The sequence below is a fragment of the Monodelphis domestica genome, chromosome 5, assembly GCF_027887165.1.
Source record: "Monodelphis domestica isolate mMonDom1 chromosome 5, mMonDom1.pri, whole genome shotgun sequence".
Classification (NCBI taxonomy): domain Eukaryota; kingdom Metazoa; phylum Chordata; class Mammalia; order Didelphimorphia; family Didelphidae; genus Monodelphis; species Monodelphis domestica.
Window position 1 is genome coordinate 229,569,351 of NC_077231.1, and position 27,798 is coordinate 229,597,148.

General features: G+C 37.0%; 1 protein-coding gene across 3 annotated transcripts in view; it reads left to right on the forward strand.

Annotated features, from left to right (window-relative positions):
• GALNT11 (polypeptide N-acetylgalactosaminyltransferase 11) overlaps window positions 1–27,798 on the forward strand; it is a 116,545-nt gene that overhangs the window by 82,531 nt on the left and 6,216 nt on the right. For 2 of the 3 annotated variants that reach the window (XM_001364267.5, XM_016426258.2), the window contains exons 9-11: window positions 2,066–2,218; window positions 7,320–7,538; window positions 12,845–12,949. In XM_001364267.5, the coding sequence (XP_001364304.1) occupies window positions 2,066–2,218; window positions 7,320–7,538; window positions 12,845–12,949 (477 nt within the window). The remainder of the gene's footprint in view (window positions 1–2,065; window positions 2,219–7,319; window positions 7,539–12,844; window positions 12,950–27,798) is intronic. The other variant, XM_007504645.3, reaches the window with a different exon arrangement.

Genomic DNA, 27,798 nt, shown 5'->3' on the forward strand with positions numbered 1-27,798 from the left:
TTTTAATTTGAGATACCACTGTATAAAATTGAACTTATTATCTTCCCACTTAAACCACCTCTTTCTCCTTTTGATGGCACTGCCATTTCCCTAGTTACTCAAGCTCAAAACTTCACCGTTAACTCCTCTGTCTTCCTTATATGTCTCTTTCTGGAAAGTGCATAGAGTGCTTAACTTGGAATCAGTCAGTCAGCAAAGCTTCTATTAACAGCTCACTATGTGCAAGGGTGCAAGGCTCTGGGCTACAGAGACAAAAATGAGATCTACCTATCCATTTAAGGGCTTATATTTTAATGGAAGACTGAACATATACATGTATAATTATAGTTTATCCCAATTATTCACAGATTTTGTATTTGCAAAATTGCCTACAATTCATTTGTAACACCAAAATCAATATTTTTTCAAGAGCAGCAAATACATACACTTGACCTGAGATGAAACAAGGTGCAGTGCTGTGCCTTCTTGTTTCAGTGATCATAATGTAAACAAGTTTCCTTTTTACATTCTACATAGCCTCATTTTTAATAACTTTTGGTACTTTTTGTTGGTGATTTCACTGTTTAAAATGGCCCTCAAGTGTAAAGCTGAAATTCTGTCTTGTGTTCCTGAGCACTAGAAGATTGTGCTGGCTCTTACCAAGAAAATATGGTATTAGATGAGCTTCATTCAGGAAGGAGTCATTGGGCTGTTGGCTCTGAGTTCAATGTTGATGAATGAACAATATGGTAAATCCACAAAAAGGAAAGAGGAAATTGGCTGATCCATCGTGAGGCCTTTTTGGAAAGGGCTCAAAATTGTCACCAGAGGCTTATTAATACCTAACTGTATTTCCTGTGGGATCAGTGGTTCAGTATTTGCTAATTCATTGTTGGCAATGACTTCATAGAACATAACTACCTTGAATTATGAGAACTGATTGTATATTGAAAGCTTTTAAAAAAATGGTGATTTGGGGGAAGAGAAATCTTTTTTTTTAAACCCTTACCTTCTGTCTCAGAGTCAATACTGTGTATTGGCTCCACGGCAGAAGAGTGGTAAGGGCTAGACAATGGGGGTTAAGTGACTTGCCCAGGGTCACAGAGCTGGGAAGTATCTAAGGCCAGATTTGAACCTAGGACCTCCTGTCTCTAGGCCTGGCTCTCAATCCACTGAGCTACCCAGCTGCCCCCAGGAAGAGAAATCTTAGTAGCTGGGGGATCGGGAAGATTGTAATGCAGGAAGGGACCCTCAAGTGGAAAGAAGAGAATTCTAAGAGGTAGAGGTGAGAAAGGTATCATGAGGCTGGACAGCCTGTGAAAAGGCAGGAAAATGGGAAATGTTGTCCTGTGAGAGAAATAGCAGGAAGGTTAGTGAGAATAGACAATAGATGGCAAGACAGGAAATGAAGTCCAGATTCAGGGCATAGATTTGGATCTTGCTTCTACACTTGCTAGCTGTGTAACCTTGTGCAAATCATTTAATTTCTTCAAATCTTTTTTTTTTTCTTCTGTAAAATGGGGATAATAATACCTGTACCTTCTGAGTCATAGGATTGTGGTGAGGCTCTAATGATGTAATATAAAAATACACTTAACAAACTTTAGAGAATTTTATATGCTACTTTTGAACATCTGTGTCATTTCACATATGTTTAGTTAGAAATTCTTCCTTTGCACTATCTCCCTTAATTTCTGTTCACACAGCCCCTCTCCTGGTTCTAGCTACTATAATCTCATGAATGGACTAATTTACTAGTCCAACGATGTAAATAAAAATAACACCAAGAGGCCCAATATAGTAGGCATAATTAGTACCAAACTATTAAAGTTAAAGGCTTTATCCTTTCTTTTTGTTAACTGATTAACCACAAAAGTAGAATGTGAACTGTACTATAATCTGTCAGAGTAATGTTATTTGAGTTCTGGCTTTCTATTTTTCAGAGAATGTACTTTGTAGAATGTTTGGGTGTTTATTGGGAAGTATCTGTTTACACAATGAGAAATGTATTAATAATGGGAAAATTACTACATTAATTGTATATAACTAGTAAAAATATGCTCATTTATCTTCTGTTTTTATTTAGATCTGGATGTGTGGGGGCAAGCTCTTCATCATCCCTTGCTCTAGAGTAGGACACATTTTCCGTAAAAGGCGTCCTTATGGATCTCCTGAAGGCCAGGATACCATGACATATAACTCTTTACGACTGGCACATGTTTGGTTGGATGAATATAAGGTGAGAATTACATTTCCTGTTTTGAAGAATAAGAGATCAAAGATGTTTAATTGAAAAGACCTTATAGAAGTTATCTATGTTTAATCCTTTCATTTTGTTAGGGATAAATTTTAGAGTTGGACTGAATATATTTTTAGTTGGTTGCCAGGGATTTAAATCTAAATCCCAATGAAATACTCACGTCAGAATAAAATTTTATGGTGGCTTAATTACAATAGAAGGAAGAAATTAAGAAATATGAGGGGGGGAGGGAAAGGGAAAGTAAGAGGGAGAGAGAGAGGCCCGGCCTGGTCTGAAACCTGGCAGGAGTTCCAAGGTCTCAGCCAAGGGGAGGGCAGAGGATTGAATCTAACATGGTTTTTAGCCATGAGGCCTCCTCTAAGAGATGGACCTCTCCAGATGCTGGTGTCTCCAGAAAAGCCAAGGAAAGGGGAGTTAGCTTTGTCATTCACCATGTGACTGTCTCAGGGAAACAGTCTGAGGTCTCATGCTGTGACAAGGAAATCGCTTTAAAAGACTGATATATATTAATTTAAGGTCGCCAAGGAATTCAGCTATGTAATTCCTAAATGAAAACTCAAGTCAGCAGTCAACCTTTTATAGAGTTTAGTTACAAACAGGAGGAAGAAAGGAATGAGAGAGAGAGAGAGAGAGAGAGAGAGAGAGAGAGAGAGAGAGAGAGAGAGAGAGAGAGAGAAAGGGGAGAGAAGGGAATAGGGCTTAAATACCCCTTCTGTTTAGGCTGGGCCAAAAGGCCCAAGCCCTTAGATAGCTGGGGCAAAGAAAGGAGATCAGTCCCTATTACTCACGTGACCAAAATGGAGAAACAGTCTCAGGGGCCTCCACCTCCAGCTTCCTTCAGAGCAAGCTTCTCAGAGCACCTCTCCAACCACTCAGAGCCAAAACTCTCCAACCAACCCCCCAGTCCTCAGACCCCTCTATCTTTAAGGAAACCATCCAAGTTCCCTCCCCTCAGTTCTCACATCTACCAATCACTGTCCATCATTTTCCCTGTGCCAATGGTGGCTCTAGCTTAACCCAGGACCGCCCAGAGGTCTGTGGCTTTGCACATGTCTGTTGAAGGTCATATTCTCAAATAATTAAATCTTGATCTTTTGCTACAGCCCTTCCTAAATCCTGTTACCCTGAGTAGGGTAGAGATTGGAATAATTAAATTTTGATCTATGCTGCAGCCCTTCCTAAATCCTGTTAAGACTGAGTGGGGTGGAAATTGTATTTTCCAAGACCTGGTTCTGTCATTCCAAGTATCTCTATTGTATCAATTCTAAAATCAATCATGACTCAAAGAAATTCCTGTTCTGTGCTTAAGCATAGGTCAAAGCCCTTTCCATTGTTCAGCAAAAGGTTTCTGTCCTAAAGTAATCTTAAGTAGGGAGGAGAAGGAACCTCCCATGCCAATGGGGTTCACATTCCAATAGACTATCAGTAAGAAATTTTCCAAGTATGAAATTTCCCAATGGTGAAATTTCTAACATTTATAAGTCTAAGAAATTTTGAGGTTTACAATGCTCAAGCTCCTCCACAGTCGAGTTCCATGGTCAAGTCCCTCTCACACAAAATGATATGAAATATAAAGGCAGTTCTTTATGTCACTTCCTGTGTCTTACATGTACCAGTGGTGGCTTAAACTTGGCTTTGGATGGCCCACAGGGTCAGTCAGTTGTTTCTGATTTCTCATTTGTTAGTACATGTGGGTCATAGACCTTCCTCCCCCACACTTAATCCTTAAGTGGGGGAGTATACATTCCTGATTGCTAAAATTCTAAAGACTAAGCAGGGTGGAGTAAATCTAAAATTCACAGTTTTATGGATGAGGAAATTGAGTCACAGAAGGTTAAGGGATTTGTCTAAAGTGTCACAGTTGGCAGAGACAGGAATTGGCAGCCATGTCATTTGAATTCAAACTTAGTCCTCTTTTCATGGTATATCACACTTTCTCTCAGCGTAGTGGTTGCTCTAATTTAGTTATTGTGTCCACTTTGAATTTTAATTAACTTTATTAATATTTTGCTTATTTTTACATTTTTAATATTTTGTTTTGTGTCATGGAAATTTTTTCCTCTGTAAAATGTATTTTTGATAGTTTTTGTTATACCTCAAGAAAAGTGGGATCAAGGTGGGAAAAACAAAGCCAAGGATTATTACTAAGGATTGTATTAATATGATGATTCCCAGTCTTCTTCATTCTTGGCTTTTCTTCAGCATTTGATACTATTAACAACCTCTTCTTACTAGATATTATTTCCTCTGACTTTAACCTACCTGTCTGCTTGCCTCAGTCTCCTTTTTTGCCTCTTCATTTATATCACCCCACCCCAACTGTGAATGTGCTCCAAGATTTTGTTCTGAACCACTTATTTATGCTCTCAATACTGTTACTGGTGATTTTATCTACTCCTATGGCTTCAATTATGCATTCTATGTAGATGACTCCTACTTGGTCAATCATTTGATAAGTATTTCTTAAGCATCTGCTAAATGCCAGATACTGTGCTAGGTTGGGGGACAAAACCTCATCTTATAAACTTTTATATTTCTGTTAAAAGTACTTCAATACTATGTTTCACTTTATTTCTTCATTTTTTTTTAGTTTTCATCTACAAAATAACATGGATTGCACATGTAAAGTCTATATCCCATTGCTTGCTGTCTCAGAGAGTAAGGGAGAATTTGGCTCAAAATGTAAAAAAAAGAGGCCAAAAATTATTTTGATTGAGGGAAAAACATTATTTTTTTTAAGTACTATAATCCTTCTAGTCTCTGAGGTTTATAACCCCAGCATTATCCTGGACCCCTTACTTTCCCTTTACCCCACAAATCCAAACATTTGCTAAATTTGTGCTTTCTTCCTCCACAATATCCCTCTCACCCTATCCCTTCCTTCTTTCCCCTTGCACAACTGCCAGCCATCCTTATTGCATATGTAATAGCCTCCTCAGCAATGTGTCATTGCCAAGACATAGTACTTAGTTGGTATAGTCCAAAAAATGTGGTTGTCCAACTCATTGCTAGTGAAAAGAAATTCTCCTAGAAGCATCATCATCTCAGTTCTATTTTGCACAGGATTGTACATTGAGATCTAGAAGGGGCCTTGAAGGTTATCTTATTCAATTCTTTCATTTTACATTTGAAGAAACTAAGATTCAGACAGGATATGTGACTTGATTGTCCTTTCTTCATCAGTAAATGTTCTTGGAATGATATGACTCTTAGCTAAGTCTCATACCAGGTCCTTGTTTTTCCTTCAAATATGTTTTAATATTTTTTAAGGTGATAAATACCCCTTGTTAGCTTCTGGAATTCTTCTTTGCCACATTTTTGAAAAACTTATTTTTTAATCTGGCTTTGTCCATGAATGAATGAAAAAGCATTTAAGTACTTACCATGTACCAAATGCTGTGCTGAACTATAGGGATATAAATAGAAAAGCAAGAATCTCTGACACCTCAGAGATGATATTCAAATACTAAGTTCTTGGTACATAAAAGAGGATTCAGCTGCAGGGCAGAGACCAGGGCTCCATGGCCTGATAGTCATTTCAGAAGGGCAGAAAAAAAGACCTTCTACTCTAGAGTGGGCAGTGGGAGGTTGGATGAATAAAATAGTTCTTCTTGGCAAGGAGAGCTAGAATTTGCTGATGGAGAAGGCTATATGGCTTTTTTGGCCTCTTCATTGTGGTGATTGTTTTGATATTGAGTTAGACTTCTTAGAAATTGTGGTAATTGGAATAAAAGTCTTATTTAAATAGGTCTTACTGAATACTTAACATCTCTATTTTTCTAATTTGAAATTGATTTTGACTTTTTTCTTGATAATGGGTCCTTTATTGATAGTCAGTTGTTTCTCATCAAGATATTGTTAATTTTATTTTGGTCCATATTTAACACCTTCCAACTCTCTTCTTTTTTTTTTTAAACCCTTAATTTCTGTCTTAGAATCAATACTTTGTAGGGGTTCTAAGGTAGAAGAGTGATAATGGTTAGGCAATGGGGGTGAAGTGACTTGCCCAGGGTCACACAGCTAGAAAGTGTTTGAGACCAGATTTGAACTGTTAAAAGGAAATATAATTTGGATAGGGGGAAGGAAAGTAATACAGAGGGAAAAACATAAATATTGAATTTATTTTAACATAGAAGGGATGAAGAAAAAGGAAAGGGGGAAAGGTGAAATCTAAATTCTTTAACCCACTATATAAACCCTATCTGACTTACTCTAAACTAAACCCTAAATTATCTAAAAGCAAGTTCATCAGGGAATGAAATCAGTTTCTCACAAAGAGTCCTTGATGAGCCAGAAACAGGAGTCTAGCTGATGTCTTCAGATGTCCCAGCAGAGTAGTGATCTATTCCCCAGTCTGACTGTCCACCTGGAAGACTGGAGTTATTTTTTCACCACAGCTAGAAGATCCTCAAGACCTGTTGTTTGATGAATGGGCTCAAGATGATTCAAAATTACACCTCTCTCCTCCTTCTCTCAGGTCCAAAGTGTCACTTGGGGAACTGTCTCTTCAACAGGTTAAAATCCTGACAGCCCTGGGAGAATTCCTAGTCTCACACCCTATCAATCATTTCTTGCATAAGTTTCATTCTCCTTTGCTATAGAACCCAGGACATCCCATCTCTAGGCCTGGCTCTCAATCCACTGAGCCACCCAGCTGCCACCCCTTCTTAAAGAAAATAATTATGATATGCAATCTTAAGGCTTTGGAGTACTACAAGCCTTTGGCCTCTATTTATTTAACATAAACTATATTTTCACATATTTATCACTGCCTTTCCTTATGTTCACCATTGAATTGAAATCACTGATATGTTGACTTAAGAACAGGTCAGAGTTTATGTTCTGTTATCATTGTGTTTGAGAATCCAAGATTACCTTTCTGTCAGCATGAGGCCCTGGAAAAGGATGTTGGTAAAGTTTAAAATTCATTAACATATGGAATTATAATTTGCTGGTTGACTATTCTGTTCTCTCAATTTATAATTAAAAGCTATTATTTTAAGTTGCTTTTAAAAGTGAAATATAGTTATTTGAATGGATATTAATGAGGAATTAAATCTTTTTTTCCCCCCCAATTTAGGAGCAGTATTTTTCCTTGAGACCTGAGCTGAAGCTCAAAAGCTATGGAAACATCAGTGAACGGATTGCATTGAGGAAAAAATTAGGCTGTAAATCATTTAAATGGTATTTGGATAATATCTACCCAGAGATGCAGCTATCTGGCCCCAATGCCAAACCACAACAACCTGTTTTTATTAACAGGGGACCAAAACGACCCAAAATTCTGCAACGTGGACGAGTAAGGAAGTCACCCCATTGTTATGGCTTTGTCTGAATGAAATTAAATTAAATTTTGCCCACTGGCTGCCATAAATATTCTGGGGATAAATTCTGAGGATAGCCTCGGAATGCCTTGTCTTTATACATGTACCGCCATGCAAAACTGATATTTCTGTATTAGACATCATATGAAAGCCCCGCCCCCCATCATGAAAAAATGAAGGGAAAAAATAGTAGAGATTTCAGTCTGCAGTCATACTCTATCACTTCTTTCTCTGGAGGTGTCATAAGTCTTTTGGAATTAACTTGGACCTCTGAATTGCTAAGAATAGTTAAGTCATTCACAGTTGATCATTGTACAGTATGCTGTTATTATGTACAATTTTTTCCTGGTTCTGCTCACTTAATTCTGCATAGTTCATATAATTCTAGGTTTTTCTAAAAGCATCCTGCTCATCATTTCTTTTAGCACAGTAGTATTACATCACAATTTATTTTAGCTATTCCCCAACTGATGGGTATCCACTTGATTTCCAGTTCTTCACCGCCACAAAAAGAACTGCTCTAGATGTTTTTGTACAAATAGTTCTTTTTCCTTTCTTTTTAAAAAATCTCTGGGTTATAGACCTAGTCGTGGTATTGTTTGTGTTGCACAGTTTTATAGCCCTTTGGGCATAATTCCAAATTGCTATCCAGAATGGGTGGATCAATTCACAACTGCCCCAACAGTGTATTAGTGTCCCAGTTTTCCCATATCCTCTCCAGCATTTCTTTTCCTATCATACTAGACAATCTGATAGGTATAAGTTGAGGGCACATGTGGAGTTGGAGAACATGACTTTATCGTCTCACTAGTCCCCCAGATGAGTGACTTGCAGTTCTCTTCAGTAGTATAGAATGGAGTATTTTTTAAAAGGCCACATTGAAAAGAAGTCACGGTACAAAAGTTAGCCTGGTAGCCTCAGGTCCTCTACCTAATCTTCCTGTGACAGACTCTCTAAGTCCATCTCCATTCTGGTTGCCCTCTTCCAGCTTGTTGACAGTGTTTTTGTTAAACCTTAGTGCACAGATCTAAAGACTGTCCCAAAACCTGACTGTAGGTCTCAGCAGGGAAGGGCGTGTCCCATGTTTCTTCATTTGTACCCCAGATATTTTCCTCCTTGCCACCCCAGGGCTGCTTAATATTTTTCAAAAGTCTCAGTTCACCCTGAGCCTCCAGGCCACCGAGCCAAGTTTTGTACCTTGAGTTCTTTTCAATGTGGCCTTTTAAAACATTTTCACTCCCTGGAGAGCTTCCCAGGTAGTTTCTTGGTTGGGATCATTTGCAGCCCTGTGGTCACAATTATTGTCTCATGTTTTATGCCAAATTTGAGCCAGCTTCCTGTTTAGAACATCAGGCCAAAGGGTACCAACTGCCTTTTCCCTGAATTTTGTTACTAGTTCTGTTCCCTTTCAGAGTTTCTGGCTGTGGGAGACTCATTTCTATCTTTTATTGGAACATGCTGAAATCCCCCCCCCCCCAAAAAAAAGAAAAAGAGTCCAGGTTACAGAACATTGAGCATCTCGCCCTCCTGTTACACCACAAGATAGGCATTTCTTTGGAATGTTTCTGGCTCTCATCCCCTACCACTAGTTTGTTCAGAACTTCCATAAAAGTAGTTTATGCTGGTGGTATCATAGTCAAATAGAAATGAGGCTTCTAATCCTGCAGGTCACATAGGACTTAGAAAGGCACATATTAACATTATCTGTGTTCTGTTGTATTTGCCTTTATTTTGTTCAGGCTCAGTTACATTTTCATTTGGTCTGGGCCACCCTTGGGAGATTTGTGGGCTGTGGGTTCTGAACACCTGTGGTTTTACTCCCTTGCTTTTTCTACCACTTGAGAGATGGAATTTTCTGAACTCAAATAAAAAGTTCCTCATATGCTTCATTTGTAGTGGGCTGAAGTGTCCAAGAGGTACCTTAATAGATGATGTTTTATAGCAGCCGTGGGTCACTCTTTTCACTTGCAATATTTCATTTGACCTTCAAAATAACCCTTTGACAAAAGCTCTGTGTGCTGTTTTACCCTAGTTTTTTCTTCCTTTCTAGATATCTCCGTAATTGAAAAGTTTCTTTCCTTGCCCTGCCCAACTACTACAAAACTCAACTCTACCTATTTATTGCTTATTTTATGAGTCTATCACATACCATTATCACCGCATGGTTTGCCTTGCTATCTATAATTTTTATTGATCAGATTTCACCTAAAGAAATCAAAGAATCAAATTCCTTAATTTGGAAATTCCTAAAGGAATTGATCATATTTTGGGAAATGTTGTAATTACTTATTCTTCATTCCTGGTTTGTGCCTGTTAAAGCATAGTTTTTCCAGCAGTTTTTATCAAATAGTAGATTTTTGTCCCCAAAGCTGGGATCTTTGGGCTTATCATGGACTGTCTTGCTGAGGTCACTTACCCCAAGTCTGTTCCACTGATCCTCCTTTCTGTCTCTTAGCCAGTACCAAATTGTTTTGATGACCACTGCTTTATAGTATAATTTGAGATCTGGTACTGCAAGGCCCCCTTCCTTCGCATTTTTTTCATGATTTCCCTGGATATCCTTGATCTTTTGTTCTTCCAAATGAACTTTGTTGTGGTTTTTTTCTAATTCAGTAAAAAAGTTTTTTGGTAGTTCAATGGGTATGGCACTAAATAGATAGATAAGTTTGGGTAGGATTGTCATATTTATTATGTTATCTCAACCTATCCATGAGCAGTTAATGTTTTTTCAATTGTTTAGATCTAGTTTTAATTGTGTGCAAAGTGTTTTGTAGTTGTGTTCATATAGTTCCTGTGTTTGTCTCAACAGTTAGATTCCTAAGTATTTTATATTGCGTAGGGTGATTTTAAATGGAATTTCTCTTTCTAATTCTTGCTGCTGAGAAGTGTTGGAGATATATAGAAATGCTGATGACGTATGTGGGTTTATTTTGTATCCTGCAACTTTGCTAAAGTTGTTGATTATTTCCACTAGCTTTTTAGTTGATTCTCTAGGATTCCTTAAGTAGACCATCATATCATCTGCAAAGAGGGATAGCTTGGTCTCTCATTGTCTATTTTAATACCTTCAATTTCTTTTTCTTCTCTAATTGCTACTGCTAGTGTTTCTAGTACAATGTTGAATAATAAAGGTGATAATGGGCATCCTTGTTTCACTCCTGAACTTATTGTGAATGCATCTAGTTTATCCCCATTGCAGATGATGTTGATGGTTTTAGATAGATACTGTTTATTATTTTTAGGAAAGACCCTTCTATTCTTATGCTTTCTAGTGTTTTCAATAGGAATGGGTATTGTATTTTGACAAAGGCTTTTTCTGCATCTATTGAGATAATCATGTGATTTTTGTTGGTTTGCTTGTTGATATGGTCAATAATGTGGATGGTTTTCCTAAAATTGAACCATCTTTGCATTCCTTGTATAAATCCCACCTGATCCTATTGAATAACCTTTGTCATGACTTGCTGAAATCTTTTTGCTAGTATCCTGTTTAAGATTTTTGTATCTATGTTCATTAGGGAGATTGGTCTACAGTTTTCTTTCTCCATTTTTGACCTGCCTGGCTTTGGAGTCAGTACCATATTTGTGTCATAAAAGGAATTTGGTATTGATGGCCTTTTCTTGAAAACTTTAGTTCAGGCATATGCTGTCATTCATGGTCATTATTTATGGTGTTTCACTGAGTGGGGGCAGTTATTTGGAAAAGATGATGAGATTAAAAGGATTTTTTTTTTTAAGAAAAAAAGGGAAAAGGAAACTTGATTTTTGCCTTCTGGCACAGTTCAGAATAAGTTTTCTCCTCTTTTCACACAATAGCTATTTAGATATTTGAAGCAACCGTTATGTTTCCTTTAGCACTTATCTTTTCTAGCCTAATTAACACTATATAGTATTGTACATGGAGTTTTAGAATAGAACATGCCCTTCTCTTTCCTCATATCACATTTTTTCCATCTCATATATCTCTACTGGTTATCGACCTCTCAAATACTCTATTTTTTCTAGCCATCTCATAGGGAGCCCAGGGATATTAAATAATGTGCCCAGGGTCACACAGCTCTTTAGTGACTGTGGTGAATAATTTTCAGCCAATAAAACAAAGAGACAAAGCTCTAAGCCAAAAACAGGTTTAGTCAGAGAGACCAGTGATTCTCAGTAAAGCTAGGTCATTGTTTTCTCTTGTGGACTATAAAAGGTTTCTCTCTTTTTTAAAATACCCTAACATTATATCATTCAAGATCCCACCCAAAGTCAACCACCAGTCCTACAGTAGTTGCTCATGACATCATGATAGATTTTGTGGCAATGGCAGGGTATCCATTTTGTGATAAAAGGCAAGAAATATATTTTCTGGCAATGATTGGGTGCTGGCTTCTTGAGAAGGTGCCTCAGCTTCTTATTGAGTACTGGTTTTTTAGGATAGTCTTTAATATTTTATATTAGTAATGTCTCTTGTTCAAGGGGTCAATACACTTCCAAGGACCCTACCACTCATCATCTGGACACACTATGTGATGACACACACAACCATTTCTATGGTTGATGAACCGTGATGAATCACACTCTATTGTACAATGCTAGGATAGAATTACAGTAAAAAAAGAAAGTAGTTTAAAAAGCTACTAAAAAAAGAAAGTACATAGTTTAGAATTTTTCCTTATAAAATATAATGACTAAATTTCTATTACTATCACTCTTAATTCTGTTCATCAGTATTCAATCAGATTAGTCCAAGATTAATCACTTACTTTGGCTAATTTGGTTAATTGTGATATCTGTGATCTTATTGAAAAGAGTCAGGGGGTCTGAGATTCTCATTCTCTTCATGGCAGACTTGTGATTTGTAACTACTATATACCTGATTACATCTTGTCACAAGATGGTCTGGTGCAAGAACACTTTGACTTTAACTTTTGGAAAAGACAGGACTCTAATGACTCTTGGAATAGGCAAACTATTCAAGTTTCCTTATATTAATTTAAAAGATTGTCCCTTGCATCTTGAAAATGTTTTTTTCCTCATTTCTCAGCACATCTAGACTTCTAAATTGGCTGCTTTAGAAGTGATTTCCTCAACTACACCAACTATTACCGATTTTTCCTTTCTTTGAACTTGCCAGATAAGGCTGAGGAAAAAGAATTCTCAAGTTTTTTGTTTTTTTCATTCCCATCAAACCACATGCCTTGTAGCTATATCCCTTCTTAGATTTCTAGGGGTATATTCTCTCTGCTGTGTGTAAATCTTTTATAACTTGTTAAAAGCTTTTTGTTTTCTTTTACAGCTCTACCACCTTCAAACCAATAAATGCTTGGCTGCTCAGGGTCACCCAAGTCAGAAAGGAGGACTGGTGGTTCTTAGGGTGTGTGATTACAGTGATCCGAATCAGGTGAGTGATGGGTCCTCTTTTATGTATGTGACAGTGCATGTAATATTCCTTTCTAGTCCTTTGTCTCTGCACTGAAAGGGATAAAGCATTTTCTGTATCTCTTCTCCAGGATCATTATTAAGTGTTTGTTATTGTTGTTGTTCATTTGTTTCAGTTGTATCCAACTTGGGACCTAAATTGGGGTTTTTGCGATATAGAAATGGTTTTCCATTTCCTTCTCCAGCACATTTTGCAGATGAGGAAACTGAGGCAAACAGGGTTAAATGATTTATCACATAGCTGGTAAGTGTCTGAGGCCAGATTTGAACTCGGGTAGATGAAACTTACAGATTCTAGGCCTGGCACTCCATCCACTGTGCCACCTCATTTCCCTAGTTTTGTTTTAGATAATCATTAAATTAGTACATCAGTTTACAGTTATTTAGGGAGGAGTCAGAGCAGGGAGAACCAGGGGGAAGGCTTATGCAAAAGGGAACATTTGAACTGGATCTTAAAATCACGCATAGAAGTAAGGAGGGAATATATTCTAGACAGTAGAGACAGCCAGTGTAAAAGCAGGTAGAGGAAATGTGAAGTAAGGCTGGCAAGGCATTGTTGGACTGAGTTGTGACGTTTTAAATACTAAGCAAGAGTTTGTGGAGCTGTTGGAGTTTACTGAGTTACTCAGTTTGGCTACTTTTTAATTTTCATTTACTTTGTTATAGTCACAGGTGCAAATATTTCTGGTTCTGTATTTTTCTGCTCAGGTTCCTATAAATCTTTCCTTGTTTCCCTGAATTCCCATGCTTGTCATTTATTATTGCACTTTAATACTTGATTATGTTATATCCTACAGTTTAGTTGTTCCTTATTGGTACCTATTTCATTTCCAGTTTGGGGACCACAAAAATTGCTATAATGAATTAATTTTGGTATATGTTTAAACTTTCATTGCTTTGAGCTCTTGGTGTTTGTAGCTAACAGTGGGCTCACTGGGTGAGCAGATTTAAGGCAGATTTTTTGTTTTTTTTTTACATAATTCCAAGTTATCACTCAGAGCAACTGAATCATTGCACAGCTTTACAACCACCCTCCTAATGTTTTTCTGTCTATGACACTTGACTGTCCTCACTCTTTGTCATTTTTTCTCGTTTGCAAGGTGTATAGTGTTGTTATGATTTTTAGGAAAGGTGGAAAGGAAGGTTACACAGAGGGTGAAGGCACATAAAAATAAAATTGAATTTATTAACAGGTAAGGGAAAGGTTTGGGGAATGGAATAAAGGGTAAAAGATTAGCATCTGACAGTTAACCCAGTTATTAAACCCACTATCTAAATACTCTAATCTAAATACCTCAGTTTCCTAAGGGTAAGTCCAACAGGGAACCAGATTTCTCACATGCAGAAAGTCCTTGGTGGATCAGATACAGGAATCCAGCTGAGTCCTCAATTGTCCCAGGAAAAGAGGTTTCTCCAAGTTTCCACTCTGTCTACCAGAGTGTATAGAGATGTCCTCTCACCCTTGTTTGGTGGTATTCAAAGCGGCTGCTTTCTAGCTGTCCTGGAGAGTTCAGGAGAGATCAGATCTTCACTTTCCAGGCTTCACTTCCTGCTCCAAACTTGACTGTTGGAAACCTGCTCCTTTCAACAGCTTAGAATCCTGACCCAGTGGCTCTAGGAATCCATGCCTGTCGATCATACTCTTGCTACAGTAGTAAAACCTCAGTGTACTTTTAATGTTTGTCCCATTCATGATATGGAGCACATTTTCGTGGTCCTTTGTAGTTTTCAGTTCTCCTCTAGAAAATTGTTCATCTCCTTTGACCACTTACCTATTGGTAAATAGCTCCTGTTCTTATATATTTGAGTCAATTCCTTAAATAGTGTGAGATCAATATTATTAGTGACATTTTGTGCAAAATCTTTTTTCCACTTGACAGTTTCTTTCATTTCCTTTTGATTTTATTTGTACAAATCTTTTCATTTTGTATAATTTAAATATCTTTTATCTTTCATAACCACTTCTCTCCCTTGTTTGATCAAGAATTTACCAACTCTGTTCCTTTCCCAGCAATAGTTATTAAATTTTATCTCCTTCCATCTCAAATATTTTATGAGATGGCCTTTTATACTTTTAAGTTATCAGTCCATTTTGAACTTATTGTGGGACATAGTTTAAGACCCAGTTTCTGAAACTGCACTACTTTCCACGAATCAGGGTAAAACCTACCTTGATCTTTTCTCAACTGGACAACTGCAATATCCTGCTGGTTGGTTCCCCTGCCTTCAGCCTCTCCTCAATTTAATTCACTTTTCACTCAAATGCCAAATGGTTTTTCTAAAGGGTAGGTCTCTTATGTTACTCCCTATATGTTCAGCAAACTACAATGGCTTGCTGTTGTCCACAGGATCATATAAACATTTTGGTGCTTAAAACTCAATAACTATTCCTGTTACTGCCTTTCTTTTTACATTTTACTCCCTTGCATTTCCTTTTGTGATTCATTTCTGCTGACTTACTTGTAGTTTCTTGAACATGGCAATCCACATCCTCCCCTCTTTGTGCCTCTTCAGTGGCTGTCCCCTATGCCTGCCCCTTCACCTCTATTTCTTTAATTTCTCTTGCTTCCTCCAAGACTCAGTTCAAATTCTACTTTCTGCAGGAGGGTTTTTCTAATCCCTTCAAAAGAGAGTACTTTCCCCCTCAACCTCATATGTATCTTGTATATACCTAGTTTGTACAAGTTGTCTCCTCCATTAGAATTTAAGCCCACTCATTACAAGAATGGATTTTTTCCCCCTTTCTCTGGGATCCTGATATTTTGAACAATGCCTGGTACATAGTGCTTCTATAATGCTTATTGACTCAGAGAAATTTATAATCTTGGATTGTTGGGGGCACTGTGAGAGGAGTGCTGGGGTTCTATTGTTGAGGAGGGAAATAGAGAGGGAAATAGATGGATTGGTAGATCTAGAGATCTACAGAGAGATGAAGTGATAAAAAAAGCAAGGACCAGACTGGGAGTCATGAGGTCCATGAATTCCGTTTATTATGACAAAGAGAAAGACTTTTCTAAAGAGTAGAATACTAAGCATTAGGCGGGTGTTACTTTCCCACAGGATAATGTTTTTGAAAATGACTTCACAGAAGAAGGTTATCAGGGTTGGGGTTAGGGTGCTATTATAGACATAGCAAGTTAAGAGACAGTGATTGCTAGTCTGTTCTGTGTAACTTAGAGAAAGGGCAGGTTTGGCACTTTCAGTCAGGATATTACAGACTTCTTTGCTCTTCAGAGTGAGGGGGACTTAGGGTTTAATGGTGACCTTTGGTCAAGAGCAGCAGTGCCTTTGTGTGGGAGAGTGGGACCATGCAGCAATCTCAGGCAAGCATGGCTGCTTTCTGCAGTGGGCCTGACTTGTCCTTTTTATATCCTCACATTGGATTTAACAAACACTGGGCTATTTTCTATGTATTCTCTTTCTTAATTTCATTTATCTTATTATTTTTTAAAATTAAAATGTTTGATGATTATTGTATTATTTGTAGTTTTGAGTTTGTTCCTGCTTTTTCTTATTTCTCTTAAACTCTACTATTATACTTCCATATAGCTCCATTTCTTCCTGCAACACATGAACTTTTCCCTTAAGAATTTAGATGCTATGCCATTTGCTGCATATCTTTGTGTTGATAGTAATTCGTTGTCTGTGGTATCATTTAACAAAATTTAGTATCCATATTAATATCTTTTAATTAGATTTATTTTTGCTGTTTTTTTATTTGAGATCATGATTACAACCCCTGATTTTTTTTTTAATTTAAGCTGAAGCATAATGGGTTTTGCTCTAGCCCTTTATCTTTCTTTGTATCTATCCAATGTGTTTCTTGTAAATAACATATTGTTGGATTCTGATTTCTACTCCATTCTATTCTCTTCTATTTTTTTGTTCAGGTCTTCCCATTCACATTCACAGTGATGATTGCTAACTATCTATTTCCTGAAACCTATTCTCTTACACATTTCCTTTTCTTCTCATTCCCTCTTAAAGAAATGGTTTTACTTCCTAACACTGCCCCTTATTTCAGTGCATAGAACTCTGAGCGTGAAATCAAAAAGACCTGACCTGAGTTTAAATGTGGCCTCAGACAACTTACCAGTTATGTGATTCTAGGCAAGTCATTTAGCCTCTGTTTCTTCTTTTTTATTGAAAAATTTTTATTTAGTTAATTTAGAATATTTTTCCATGGTTACATGATTCATGTTCTTTCCCACCCCCCCACCCCCGCCCCCGGTAGCCGAAGCACAATTCCAATGGGTTTTACATGTGTCATTGATCAAGACCTATTTCCATATTATTATTTGCATTAGGGTTATTGTTTAGAGTCTACATCCCCAATCATATCCCTATTGAACCATGTGATCAAGCAGTTTTTTTTTTTCTGTGTTTCTGCTCCCATAGTTCTTCCTCAGAATGTGGATAGTGTTCTTTCTCATAGATCCCTACAAGTTGTTCTGGATCATTGCATTGCTGATAGTAGAGAAGTTCATTCCATTCCATTGTGCCACAGTGGATCAGTCTCTGTATATAATCTTCTCCTGGTTCTGCTCCTTTTACTGTGCATCAATTCCTGGAGGTTGTTGCAGTTCACATGGAATTTCTCCAGTTAATTATTTCTTTAAGCACAATAGTATTCCATCACCACCATATACCACAATTTGTTTAGCCATTCCCCAATTGAAGGGCACCCCCTCATTTTCTAATTTTTATCACCTGTAAAGATTAAAATTTAGGAATATGGGGAGACTGAGGCAGGTAGAAATTAGTTTCTCTCTGCAAGGAGTATTATATTTTTTAGAGGTTTATTAAGGATTTAAGGATTAAAGAATATACAAGGAAGAAACATGTGCCTAGGCCAGAGGGCTAGACAAAATAACCTCACATCATGGAAGAGACGCCTCTGCTCCAAAACGGAAGTCCAAAAGAGAGCCCCAAAAACCTTTGCCACCAGCTTAAATCCTTCCTCGATCTCGGCCCACCTCAGAATTCCTGTGAGATTACAAAGCATTTTGGGGAAGTGGAGCAAAGGCTTGTGGGGATTGTAGTCCTGTATTCCAGTCTATTTTTTACATTCCCCGTTTGATTGTTTGAAAAAAAATTAATTTTTTTCCAAAGGATCAGGAAAACATAATCAATTTAAAGATTACAATAATTTGATGATAAGAGAAAAAAACAAACAAACCCAATAATTGCTGAACGCATTGACAAAAAGCCAGTTAGGGGGCAGTCCCCTTTGGCATGAAAGTACAGATATAAATAAATGTTCAATCAACCACACCCAAAGTTCAATTTTGTGCAACTTGTGGTCTGGAGGCTTCTTCATGGTGGCTTCTCCAACAGTTCAGTTCTGGATTCAGAGAGGTAGCATCTTCTTTACCTAAAATTCTTCTCAAAAGGAATTTAAACTTTGCAATTTAAATAATGATATTTTTTTTACATTTCCCCCCGTTAAGAGGGTGATTTAAAAAAAAAAAGGATCACTTAGGGATGCATGGCTGAGGTATGAGGTATATGAATCAATTGGCAAGAGATATTAAAAAGACATCAGAAAAATCAAAAAGAAAAGAAAAATTTCTGTATGAAAATATAAACTATCAAAGTCTTATGTGTAAAAATTCCAAGTAAAAGAAAAATAAATCTATAACAGGTCCTTGAATCAGGGCCCAATTAAAATGATCTAAGCAATGATGCATTTACCCAGTCAGTAGCCAGGACTACAGAAAGTTACCACACTATGAGAGGCAGAAAAGGGGACCAGAGTATATAAGCCAAGGTTCCGGGAGCCAAGTTTGAGGTACTTGGTAGAATGTGGAACAAGGAAGACCTGCTTTTAACACATGTTAAACAGCTGCAACCTCGAACCCCAAACACGTTCAAGTCCTCTTTGTCTAGGCTCAAAGTGACATCAATTTCACCAGGATTGGTTGGTCTCTTTGACTTTATGCTCTATTGGCACTATGCAGTGGCTCTTTTGTGTATATCTTGTCCTGGAATCAGACAGAATCATTAAGCAAAGTCTCACAATTTATTTAAATAATTAGTGGCATCATTTTTATAGTCACAAGCTTTTTAGGGCATGCATTAGCAAATGTATTTCAAACTTGTAGCACTGAAAAGTCAAAAAGTTAAAGAAATGCTGGTGGCATGTGCTTCAAATATAAAAAGGAGAGAAAAAATAATTAAAAAAACCTGAAAAAGTATATTACACATGCAAGAAAAATATAATAATAAAAGAGCTTTAAAAATTAAAAAATATAGCTTATAATCATTGACACTCTGTGTCAGCTAAGAAAATATAAAATGCAAGGCTTTCTCACCAAAAATGAGATCCATTTCCTCTTAATATCTGGCTATGACCACTGTGAGTAGAAGGCAAATGAATTGAACAAGGTTAACAATTTTTTCATTTTTAAAAATACAGTAGTACAAATATGTAGTTACCAAAATCCCCAAAATTCTCAATAGCCCAATTAATTACAATAGCAAACAAACACACTTTCATATTTCACATAAGTTGTATGACATGTAAAAGCCTATGAATTGATGGATATTTGTCACAATTTTTACAAACATAGCAATCTTTCAACCTTGGTAATAAACATATTTTTAAACAAAGTAAAACTCATCTTGGGCTAAGAACAAAATCAAGAAATCTATATATCATTCTGGTGGAAGTTAAATAGTGAGCTGAAGAGCATAATTAAAGGGGTGCTCCTTTTTTGGAGGCTTTTAGGGATACAAATGCCCTGAGATTAACTGCCCAACTTCCATTCACATATTTAGAAATGCGGGATGGTTGGGGGTTATAAAATGTATTTCACTTCAGCTACTATTGGCCTTACCTCGTGGTAGGGGCAGGCAAAAATAACCAGATTGTTTAAAAAAAAATTCCAAAAATTATATTTAAAGAACCCTTAAAATCAAATCATTTGAGGTATTTAGCACATTAAATTTTTCCAAGGTTGTTAATACAATTATAACCAGTTCTGAAGTCCATCTATCCTCAGCAAAATAGAAAAAAGCTGTTTTTTCATATATGGGCTTATTCACAATAATATTTGATCAATAGTTATAGGGGAAAAACAACAGAATTTCAAAACTCAGTACATTCAAAATAAATTCAATCAACCTTCAGTTCAAGCAGAATAATATTGAATCCAGTAATATATGAACTTAAAATCACAAAGTTAAAACCATAACAAAAAATGCAATAGAATACAGAGATTTTCATAAACCATTGAAGTCTGAAATGCCTTAGAATATAGCTTTTAGTCTTTAAAGTTCCTGAGGTGTGTTTATCCATTTAAATGTCTATTGTCCGAAGGCAGAGTAGTAAGGGCTAGGCAATGGGGGTTAAGGGGTTTGCTCAGGGACCCACAGCTGGGGAGTATCTGAGGCCAGATTTTAACCCAGGACCACATGTCTTTATGTCTGGCTATCAGTTCGCTGAGCCACCCATTTGACTCCCCAAAGTTGAATCTTTGGGCTGAATCTTTCTTCTGGCATGCAGGTGAAATCAATGAAATTACAAGAACAGTCAAAAGGTATCCTTTTAAACAGCCCATTGCTATTAAGTTTCTGTTTGAAAAATCTGTTTCTTCTCCTCTCCCTTTTCTCTCTCCCCTGCTCTGATACCTCCTCCTGCCCCAGTTCACGTGGAGCCCAGGCCACCCACATGGAGTCAATACCCCCTTTTGTTAGTTACTGTTAGAAATGAGTAATCTGCTCCAAGGCTAGAGTTTGTTGGGCAGGCAGGTCACCAGATGCAATCTTGGTTGAATCAGGTGGGCCAGGTGAGCGAGAGAAAAACCGCTGGGGTTAGCAAGGCAGGGGCCAGAGCCGGAGCACAGACAAACAGGGCCGGGAGCTCGGGCACGAGGTGAGAGGCCAGGAGCAGAAGCAGGAGAAGCAGGCAGGCATAACTTAGCAGCCAGGGGCCAGGTGGGCGTCAATGCAACAGGTCTGGATCCGGGGCTGAACGCCCGCAGGCAAAAGCGGCTGAACTATCTAATGGCTGGAACTGAACGAGCAGCAGCTTTGCAAGGGTGAAAAACAAAAAAAACCTTGGCCAGAGAGATGTGGCTCAAAAAAAATTTTTTTCTAGGTACTAGCTATTAAAGATTAACTAAAGATTAGAAAAGAAATCAGAAGATTGAGAGGTTTTTTCCCCCATTAGGTCGCCAAACTGTAAAGATTAAAATTTAGGAATATGGGGAGACTGAGGCAGGTAGAAATTAGTTTCTCTCTGCAAGGAGTATTATATTTTTTAGAGGTTTATTAAGGATTTAAGGATTAAAGAATATACAAGGAAGAAACATGTGCCTAGGCCAGAAGGCTAGACAAAATAACCTCACATCATGGAAGAGACGCCTCTGCTCCAAAACGGAAGTCCAAAAGAGAGCCCCAAAAACCTTTGCCACCAGCTTAAATCCTTCCTCGATCTCGGCCCACCTCAGAATTCCTGTGAGATTACAAAGCATTTTGGGGAAGTGGAGCAAAGGCTTGTGGGAATTGTAGTCCTATATTCGAGTCTATTTTTTAAACACCACAAAAAGTACAGTTATAAATATTTTTGTACATGTCTTTTTTCTTATGATCTCTTTGGGGTATAAACCCAACAGTGCTATGGCTGGATCAAAGGGCAGACAGTCTTTTAGTGCCCTTTGGGCATAGTTCCAAATTGCCCTCCAGAATGGTTGAATCAATTCACAACTCCACCAGCAATGCATTAATGTCCCAATTTTGCCACATCCCCTCCAGCATTCATTACTTTCCTTTGCTGTCATGTTAGCCAATCTGCTAGGTGTGAGCTGGTACCTCAGAGTTGTTTTGATTTGCATCTCTCTGATTATAAGAGATTGAGAACACTTTTTCATGTACTTATTGATAGTTTTGATTTATCTGAAAATTGTCTATTCATGTCCCTTGCCCATTTATCAATTGGGGAATGGCTTGCTTTTTTGTACAATTGATTTAGCTTTTTATAAATTTGAGTAATTAAATCTTTGTCAGAGGTTTTTGTTATGAAGATTGTTTCCCAATTTGTACTTCCCTTCTAATTTTGATTGCATTGGTTTTCTTTGTACAAAACCTTTTTAATTTGATGTAATCAAAATTATTGATTTTACATTTTGTAATATTTTCTAATTCTTGCTTGGTCTTAAAATCTTTCCTTTCTGTTATATTTGAAAGAGGGGTAGCCATAAACTGTAATAATTAAAATGGTTGAGGTCATAAAAATGTAGTGAATAAAATAGTGGAAGATATAAATTGTTGTAGATAAAAGAGTGGGTGAGTAAATTTTGACCGCATTAGTCTTGTTTCAAATCAAATATAAGGTGGTCGCCAGGGAAATATTCCCAATTATGAATATACCCAAGTCAACTGGGTTTTATAGAGAATTTAATTAATAATACAATGAGGAATTAAAGAAAGAGAGAAAGAGAGAAAAAGAGGGAATGATGAGAAATGATGAGAGAATAATGAGAAAGGGATAAGCTGGCCCTGGCCAGTCCTGGCCAACCCAGGCCTAAGCCCTAAGAGAAAAGATCAGTCAGTCCTTAATCACTCACCACAAGATCTGTCTAAGCAAGGATTCTAGTGACACCAGGCCAGCTCTATCTCAGCCAACCTCACCAGGTCAATGCCTTTATCTGAATCTGAATGTGAATCTGAATGTCCCTAAGAGAGTCCCGAGAGAGACCCTTCAAGGCAGCTTTTCCCAGCTGACTGTTCTAGAGAGCTTTTCGTCTCCTTTTAAAGGGCATTTTCTCCTATGTCACCTCCCCTAAGTTCTTCCATCTACCAATCACAGTAGACGTTTTCCAAAGGACAGCCCATTCTGAATTCACACCTGAGTAGACTAAACTTTTGAGTAATCCACACGTGAATAGACTAAAATCTCTGAGTAAGTTCTCACCTCTTTGTTCCTTGTAAGTTCACAAGTTGCCTGACCTTTATAGGTACTTAGCACCCCTTTGCATTAGTTCTAAAAATAGGCATGGCTTAAGTATGGATTTAAGTATTTTTCTTTGTTCAGCAAGGAGTTTTCTCCCCTAAAGCAGGCTTAAGTATGGGTGGAGTAGAGGTCTTCACATTTTTGATCTAAGTAGAATTCACTGCCCAAATGGGGAATGGTCTTAATCCAATCTTATGAAGTAGGGTCTGGGAATTTTTAAGGTTCACATTTCCCATAGATCTGACAGGTAAACTATTCTGTGTTCACCTAATTTGCTTATAGTTTCTTAATATTCAAGTCATTCACCCATTCTGAGTTTATCTTGGTGTAGGGGGTGAGGTGTTGATCCAAACCCAATCTTTCCCATACTGTTTTCCAAATTTCCCACCAGTTTCCATCAAATAGTAGATTTTTGACCCAAAAGCTAGGATCTTTGGGTTTATCATATTGTCTTGCTAAGGTTATTTACCCCAAATCTATTCCATTGATCCTCCTTACTGTCTCTTAGCCAGTGCCAAATTATTTTGATGACCACTGCTTTATAATATAGTTTGAGATCTGGGACTGTTAGGCCACCTTCCTTCACATTTTTTTTTCATTATTTCCCTTGATGTTCTTGATCTTTTGTTCTTCCAAATGAACTTGTTTTTTTCTAATTCAGTAAAAAAGTTTCTTGGTAGTTTGATAGGTACGGCACTGAATAAGTAAGTTAATTTGGGTAGGATTGTTATTTTTATTATATTAGCTCGTCCTACCCATAAGCAATTAACGTTTTTTTCCAATTGCTCAGATCTAGTTTTAATTGTGTGGAAAGTGTTTTGTAGTTGTGTTCATATAGTTCCTGTGTTTTTCTTGGCAGATAAATTCCCAAGTATTTTATATTGTCTAGGGTGATTTTAAATGGAATTTCTCTTTCTAATTCTTGCTGTTGTGACGTGTTGGAAATATATAGAAATGCTGATGAATTATGTAGGTTTATTTTGTATCCTGCAAGTTTGCTAAAGTTGATTATTTCCACTTTAAGTAAACCATCATATCATCTGCAAAGAGTGATAGCTTGGTCTCCTCATTGACTATTTTAATACCTTCAATTTCTTTTTCTTCTCTAATTGCTACTGCTGGTGTTTCTAGTACAATGTTGAATAATAGAGGTGATAACAGGCATCCTTGTTTCACTCCTGATCTTATTGGGAATGCTTTAACTTCTGATTTACTCGATTTTCTCAACTGTAAAATGAGTATAGCAATAGCCTCTATCTCAGAGGTTTGCTGTGAATATCAAATGAAATAATATTTGTAAAGTGCTCAGCACAGTGCCTGGAATATATTAGATGCCATATATAAGAGTTTCTTTATTTCCTTATAATTTTCCCTATTCCCCTTTCCATCTATCAGCTGGTTTTAGCTGAGGCTTTCTGGTAACAGTTTGGGCCTACTCAGAGATGGCTGAGTGAGACTTACTGGGAGATAGCTTAAACAAAACTTATTTAATATTTATTTAAAGCTTTTTTTTTTAACCCTTACCTTCCTTCTTGGAATCAATACTTTGTATTTGTTCCAAGGTGGTAAGAGTGGTAAGGGCTAGGCAATGGGGGTTAAGTGACTTGCCCAGGGTCACACAGCTAGAAAGTGTCTGAGGCCAGATTTAAACCTAGGACCTCCCGTCTCTAGGCCTGGCTCTCAATCTACTTAGCTACCCAGCTGCTCCCCCTTGAAAGGTTTTAAGGAAGGGAAGAAGAGGTAAACAAAGGCTTGAGGAAATAGTTCCTAATTCTAAAAGGAAACTAAACTTTTCCCACACAGCTGGTTCACAAGAACTGTCTTCCTGCTCAAGAAACTTGAGCCTCCTTAAAGCTCCTTAAACTGTCACTAATCTCCAGTTTCTATTCTAAATAACCTATACTAATTAATGACCTCCTTATATATAGTTTATAGTCACTGTCTCCTTGTATTCTTTCCAACTCACTCTTCCAGATGCCAGTTCTTTTCAGGGTTTAGGTAAGCTTCACCTGGGCCTTGGTAGGCCTCAATTGGACCTGCCTCACTGCAACAACAAAGAAGAAAACAGTCCTTCTTTCTCTTTCAGTTGGTCTTCTTCCACACTTATTCTCAAAATTCCAGCCTATTCTCCTCCTTCAACTGCCACTCAGTTTTTCACAGTTTTCCAGCAAGATCCAACCAGTCTCTCAGAGCAATACCTCATTCCAAGAGTGCCTGGCAGTTGGATACCAACAATCTGTAAGGCTCTTCTGAATTCCCTTCAGGAACTCTCCCCAAGATTCCAGCTAGGGTTTAAGGTAAAACTACACTATACTTAGCCTATTCTTATTTACCATATCCTAGTTAGCCTCAATATTTAATTAATTCCAGTACTAGGTTGTTTGCAGAAGTTATATAAATACCAAAATATATAGTTAAATTAAATGATGATCATGTAGTATATCAATGGGAATGATTATGTGTGTCTCTTCAGAACATGATTCAATCCATGTTTTTGACTAGACATGACATAATTGGTGTAGGCAACTCTCAATGAAGAAACACACTCTCTATATGCAACTGTTCTCCAACTTAAGAGTGTTGCCTGGACTCCTGAGAGTTTCATTAAATTGTCCACCAATTTGTGTGAGAGAGAAGATTTGAGATAAAGTGTTTTTTAACTCCAAGCCCCCCTCTCCCAGTTTAGGGAACCATGTTGCGAATAAAAAGAATGTTAAGATACTATTAGTATCCAATTGGCTTCTTGTAGCAATGGTGATTCCCTAAAGAAAAATACAAAAGCTGGTTCTTTGAATGCAAATGATATGACAAGGAAAGATAAAATTAACTCCAAACAGCTATGTCTGACATACAACATTCAACACAATTTAGGACCTCTCAGAGCAGGGAGATGTTAATTTCTTGGTGTTTTATAGGCAAAATTTTATCTGAATTGTGATTATTTTCATGTTGTTTTCTCTTACATTATTGAAATCATTATCTACACGGATATTTTGGCTTTGCTTTCTTTGCATTGTATTGGAGTTCACATAATCATCTCTCATATTAATCTTTTTTTATGGCTCAGTTAGAGCCATATAAAAATATTCATTCAAAAGAAAACATATACATTCACACAAAAACTTTGTTACCTCTTCTCCAGTAAAAACCTATTGTGCTTTTTTTCTTTAATAATGAGAAAAAAGTGCTTCTCTGATATTTTGTTTATTTGGTAGACCTTTTCCATAGCCCTTCCAATATTGACTATTTAAGTCTTTGATAATATCAGCAAATTTGCTAGATATGAAAACAAAACAAATCTCAGAGTTGTTTTAATTTACATTTTTCTTATTATTTGTAACAGAGCATTTTATGACAAGTCATTGTTAGTTTGCATTTTGTCTTTGAAATTATTTGACTAGTTTTGTCAGTTCCCTACATCTTGCATATGATTTTGTTTTATGTTGTATGGCATATCAGAAGGTTTTAAATGCTTTTTCAACTGGATTAAGTTTTATTAGAGATATTGAATGCAAAACCTTATTCATCTTCTTTTATTCTAGATGCATTGAATTTGTGCAAAAGTTTTTAAATTTTATATAATAATTTTCTTTTCTCTTTTGTGTGTATTATTAGGCCTTATTTAGGCATAAACTTATCCACTAGCCATAGCTATGAAAAGTAACACCTTCTTTTAAAAGATGTAAACTTTTATAGTAAGGGTTCTTATATCATCTGTTTGGAACCTATTGTGGTAACATGCTAGTTAAGTTTTTTTTTTTTTCTGCCCAACTGATTTCCAGTTTTTCTTTTAAAAATAAAATTATATTTTATGAAGTTACATATTTTTCTCTCATTCCCACAAAAACAAAATACTTATAACAAATACACAACAAATATAAGCAAAACAAAATTTCACATCAATTCCGTCTTCTCTGTATACTTAATCCATAACTTTCTGTGAGAAAGTAGGTAGTATTCTTATCTGTCTTTTTGGAATCAGGGTTGGTCATTGCATTGATTAGAGCAGGGATCCCCAAACTTTTTACACAGGGGGCCAGTTCACTGTCTCTCAGACTGTTGGAGGGCTGAACTATTAAAAAACTATGAACAAATCCCTATGCACACTGCACATATCTTATTTTAAGTAAAAAAAAAAATGGGAACAAATACAATATTTAAAATAAAAAACAAGTAAATTTAAATCAACAAACTGACCAGTATTTCAATGAGAACTATGAGCCTGCTTTTGGCTAATGAGATGGTCAATATCCAGTTCCATATTTGTCACTGCTAGTCGTAACAAGTGATTCAAGTGTGCATCAGTTAGTTTAGATCTGGTTGGAGATTTCAAATGTTTCATTCTGGAAAAAGTCTGTTCACAGAAATAAGTGCTGCCAAAGATGGTTGCCATTTTGAATGCATGGTTCCTGAGATTAGGATATGTCTCAGAGGGGTGAGATGCATAGAAATTAAGCAAGCTGCTTGACTTGAATGAGTCTTTCAGAGAGTCACAATTCTGCAGTTCAGCCAGTTCTATTTGGTAAATTGTATCCATATTTTCAGTGTCAATAGAAAATGGGTTACAGAAAAGCTGTATGTCCTTTTCATGGAGATGAAGCTCTGTAAATCTGAATTGAAACTCTTTTTGCAACTTTTCCAGTGAATCCTCACAAGTTTCTTTTGGGAATGCAATCAAGGGTTTTTCCACTAACAGATTTTGAGTGAAGGGGAGATGGCAGAAATTTTCCTCCTTCACTTGTTTGATAAGGAGGCCTAATTTTACTTCAAATGCTTTCACATGTGATTGCATATCACAGATGAGCTTCCCTTTTCCTTGAAGTTGCACATTGTAACTGTTGAGTAGCTCTGTTACA